General features: G+C 44.6%; 1 protein-coding gene across 1 annotated transcript in view; it reads right to left on the reverse strand.

Annotated features, from left to right (window-relative positions):
* cerkl (CERK like autophagy regulator) overlaps nucleotides 1–277 on the reverse strand; it is a gene marked incomplete at both ends in the record, with an annotated part of 57,662 nt that extends 57,385 nt beyond the window's left edge. The window contains one exon of the mRNA XM_083776076.1: nucleotides 137–277. Coding sequence (XP_083632202.1) covers nucleotides 137–277 — 141 coding nt within the window. The remainder of the gene's footprint in view (nucleotides 1–136) is intronic.
* Between the last annotated feature and the right edge of the window lie 3,819 nt (nucleotides 278–4,096).

The following is a 4,096-nucleotide window of genomic DNA, read 5'->3' on the forward strand; positions in this document are numbered from 1 at the left end:
CAACAACACTTATAACAACAAACCTCTCCTCCTCCTCCTCGTCTAGTTTCTCCTCCTCCTCCTCCTCCACCTCCTCTTCTTCCTCCTCCTCCTCCTCTTCCTCCTCTCTCTTCTTCCTCTCCTTCTTCTCCTCCACCGCGGTCTGTCTCTTTTTCTTCTTCTTCTTCTTCTTGTCGTCTGTGACGGGCGACACCGGTGTCTCGTCGGCGTCGCGCGGCTCCTCCGCGCTGTCGCTGTCGCTGCCGCACGACGCGCCGCTCGCTGAATGCGACGTCATTATATACTTTTAAGTGAAATAAATATATCAAATAATGTGCGCGTTAATTAAAAGCCGATAAAAGTGACGCGGCCTGTATGTACACACCGAGAAGTGAGTTATTTCCTCGCGCTGTGCGTGCCCGTCTCCTTGGTGACAGTTTAGTGCGCGCCCCCGGCTGTGTGTTGTGTGTGTGTCACGGATTCCCCCTGCGGCGCGCGCCCGTGGAGTTACCGCCGTGCTCAGTCACGGGAACGCGCGCAGCACCTTCTGAGCTGATCTCAGACCCCTTTTCCACCGGTTGGTTCCCAATGGGAACCGGTTCAGTTCTTTTCCACCGGTTGGTTCCCAGTGGGAACCGGTTCAGTTATTTTTGGTTTTTAGTCCATGAGCCAGAGCTCCAAAATTGGTGGGCAAACTATACCCTATATTAAATTGTTTATAGGATCAATACAAGTAAATTAATACATGATAACCCTTCCACAGTAGTAGCTTTTTCATATTTTTGAGTATTGCATATTTTTCCTACATAATGCCTCATTTGCCTATTTAAAAATGTAAAATTTGTAATACAATAAATCATTGTCTTCGTGTAAGTACTCAATTGGTGAAGTTTAATGGTGATAACAATCTAATATAGGTATGGTTTTGCTACACTCAATTCATAATTAATGTTTCAATTTTGGAGCTCTGGCTCATGGACTAAGAACCAAAAAGAACTGAACCGGTTCCCACTGGGAACCAACCGGTGGAAAAGAACTGAACAGGTTCCCACTGGGAACCAACCGGTGGAAAATAGGCCCCAGTGTCAGTGGTTCTCAAAGTGGGGTCCAATTAATGAAGGGTCCTTGAGGGGAATTCCAGTGAGGAACTTTTATCTTTCTGGGGCTGTGCAATGCAAAATGTCTCACCCTCTGCCTCGTTATTATTAGACTATAGGATAATAACATAACAAATGTTTATACCAAATACCCAGCTATGACTATCATAGTCAGACTATGACTATGGGTTCACATTTTGTCATTGTTTTGTCAAGTGTAGCAACAGGTGAAAACAGCACATAAACAGTGCTCTTATATTTTACATTCCACAGAGAAGAAGACAGACCAGACGTGCTCTGGCCACGTTCAGGTGTTTAGACTGATATCTTGTGCTGTGTTTATAGAGGGTTGCGTCCCCCCCTCTCAAACAAAGCACATGCTCGGTCGGGCAACCTGAAAGCAAACTCCACCTGCAACCCGAAAGTTTTATTTACCTGCCAGGGGCAGGTGTAAAACTGTACAACCCTTAGTGTCAACGCCTATAGCTCCTCTGTTTAGGCTATATGTGCAGTATATAGGCCTGTGTCAGAGGTCCACTTGGTATAGAGTGCGGTACACATTATGGGTTCACAATGCACATGCACACATTTCGTTAAGGCAGGCCGTTTTGCTTTTCACAGTCCTCACTACACACAACATGATACATCGTCCTCTTTTCCATAGATCTGTTTCATAGACCTCTCTCGGCCGCTTCAGGACATATCCCTGTATTCACATCTCGAAACAACCTGCTCATGCTTTTACAAACGTACATAATATATTTCTGACTTTTATACTGTACAAGTCATTGTTGTACTACTAGTGTATATTCACAATTTCTTTATTTAAAATAAGTTGTATTGTGCATTGTGACCCCCAGTCATGTAGGCCTGTTTGTATTGTAGCCTGTGTAATGTTTGATCTGTGTATATGGGACCCCCCCTTAGCCCTAGAATGTCTCCGTATACATACAGTTGGCACAGTAGTATACTGTAGTAGTAGTATAAGTATATGAATGATCACGGACATTCTAGGTCTATAGGGACCCCCTCTAAAATGAGATGCCATGCTATCCCACACGGCCGCTGAAACACTCATTCATGCCTTCATCACATCCAGACTCGACTACTGCAATAGCCTCCTGTATGGCGTCACCACCAAGGTCCTCAAAAAACTACAGTATGTTCAAAACTCCGCCGCCCGCCTGCTCACCAGAACCAGATCCAGGGACCACATCACACCCATCCTCCGCGAACTCCACTGGCTCCCAGTCAAGTCCAGAATTGAATTCAAAATACTCACCATCACCTACAAAACCCTCAACAACCAGGCCCCCCTCTACCTCTCTGAACTCATCAACCGCCATGTCCCCTCCCGCTCCCTCAGGTCAAGCACTGCCAACCAACTGGAAACCCACAGATCCAACAAACGGACATGGGGAGACAGACAGGGCCTTCGCAGTGGCTGCCCCTTCTCTCTGGAACTCACTCCCAACTCACATCAGAGCTGCCCCCACCTTCGAAATGTTCAAAAGCACACTCAAAACTCACCTTTTCAAACTGGCTTTCCCTACGTAACCCCCCCACATACACACACACGCACACACACACACCCTTCTTGTTTGCCCCTCTTTTGATTTTTATTCCTAGTTTTTAACCTTTTAAACCTTTTAATTTGTTTTCTAATAAATATGTCTGTATTTCTTTCTGTAAAGCGACTTTGGGTACCTAGAAAAGCGCTATATAAATCGTATATATTATTATTATTATTATTATTATCACCTCTCAATATAAACTCAGCCATGCGTTCATGACACACATAGGGTAAGTGATTTTCTTTGGGTAAAATAAAGGTTAAAAAGCTAGATATTGTGATAGTATAGCCTACTCATTGCTATTATAGAGCATGGGTTCCCAAATCTCTCAGCCCATCCATCCATCTTCAACCGCTTATCCGTAGACCGTTGTCGGGTCGCGGGGGCAACAGCTCCACTAAAAGTGCTCCAGTGCAGTGCTTCCCTCTACAGAGCAACATTAGTGACTTCCTCCTGGGGGATCCCGAGACGTCCCAAGGCCAGTGAGTCGATGTATTTCCTCTAACTATGCCTTGGTCTGCCCCATGGGGTCTCCTCCCAGTGGGACGTGATCCTTGGTCTGCCCATGGGGTCTCCTCCCAGTGGGACAGGCCTCAAGGACCACCATATGCCCGAACCACCTAAGCTGGCTCCTTTCCAGGCGGAGACGCAGCGACTCTACTCCGAGTCTCGTGTGACTGAACTTCTCACCCTATCTTTTTTTTTTTTTTTTTTTAAGATATTTTTTGCGGCTTACGCCTTTTATTGATTTTTGAAGGGACAGACAGTAGGCTGACAGGAAACGGGAGAGAGATCGGGGGATGACATGCAGTAAAGGCCGTGTCGGGTCCGGGAGTCGAACCCGCGGCACACTGCGACTGGATTACCAGTCCGGTGCCCAGACCGTTACGCTACGGCCTGGGCCCTCACCCTATCTCTAAGGGAGATGCCAGCCACCCGTCGAAGAAAACTCATTTTGACCGCTTGTATTCGCAACCTTATTCTTTCGGTCATGACCCACACTTCATGACCATATAGGTGAGAGTAGGAAAGTTAGGAAAAGTAGGGGGCTTTTGCAGCAGAAAACAAACTATTATGAAGTTCACCAAATGAGAGACAGAAACACAGACAAATCATTTTAATTTCCTTTTAATAAAATGTTTTAATAATCATCTATCTTATAAAATATTAATATGAAATGACATGAAATAGCGTCGACTAGAACTGAGACATTGTAAAAAAAAACAACAACAGACATCAGAGAATTGTGTACAAAAAAACAGAAGAAAAGTGAACTCAGCAGGACTTATAGAGATTAAGATACTGTTGAAAAATAGAAATGTTTATTATTATTGTTGCTTATATTTTTATTTCATTATTGGCCAAGTGTTTTTCAGGTTTTAAAGATTGCATAGTTTATCCCAGATTATTGCTTATAGTGATTTACAGTACATCCAGTTATACAAT

The sequence above is a fragment of the Protomyctophum parallelum genome (assembly GCF_964188405.1).
Source record: "Protomyctophum parallelum genome assembly, chromosome: 11".
NCBI lineage: Eukaryota > Metazoa > Chordata > Actinopteri > Myctophiformes > Myctophidae > Protomyctophum > Protomyctophum parallelum.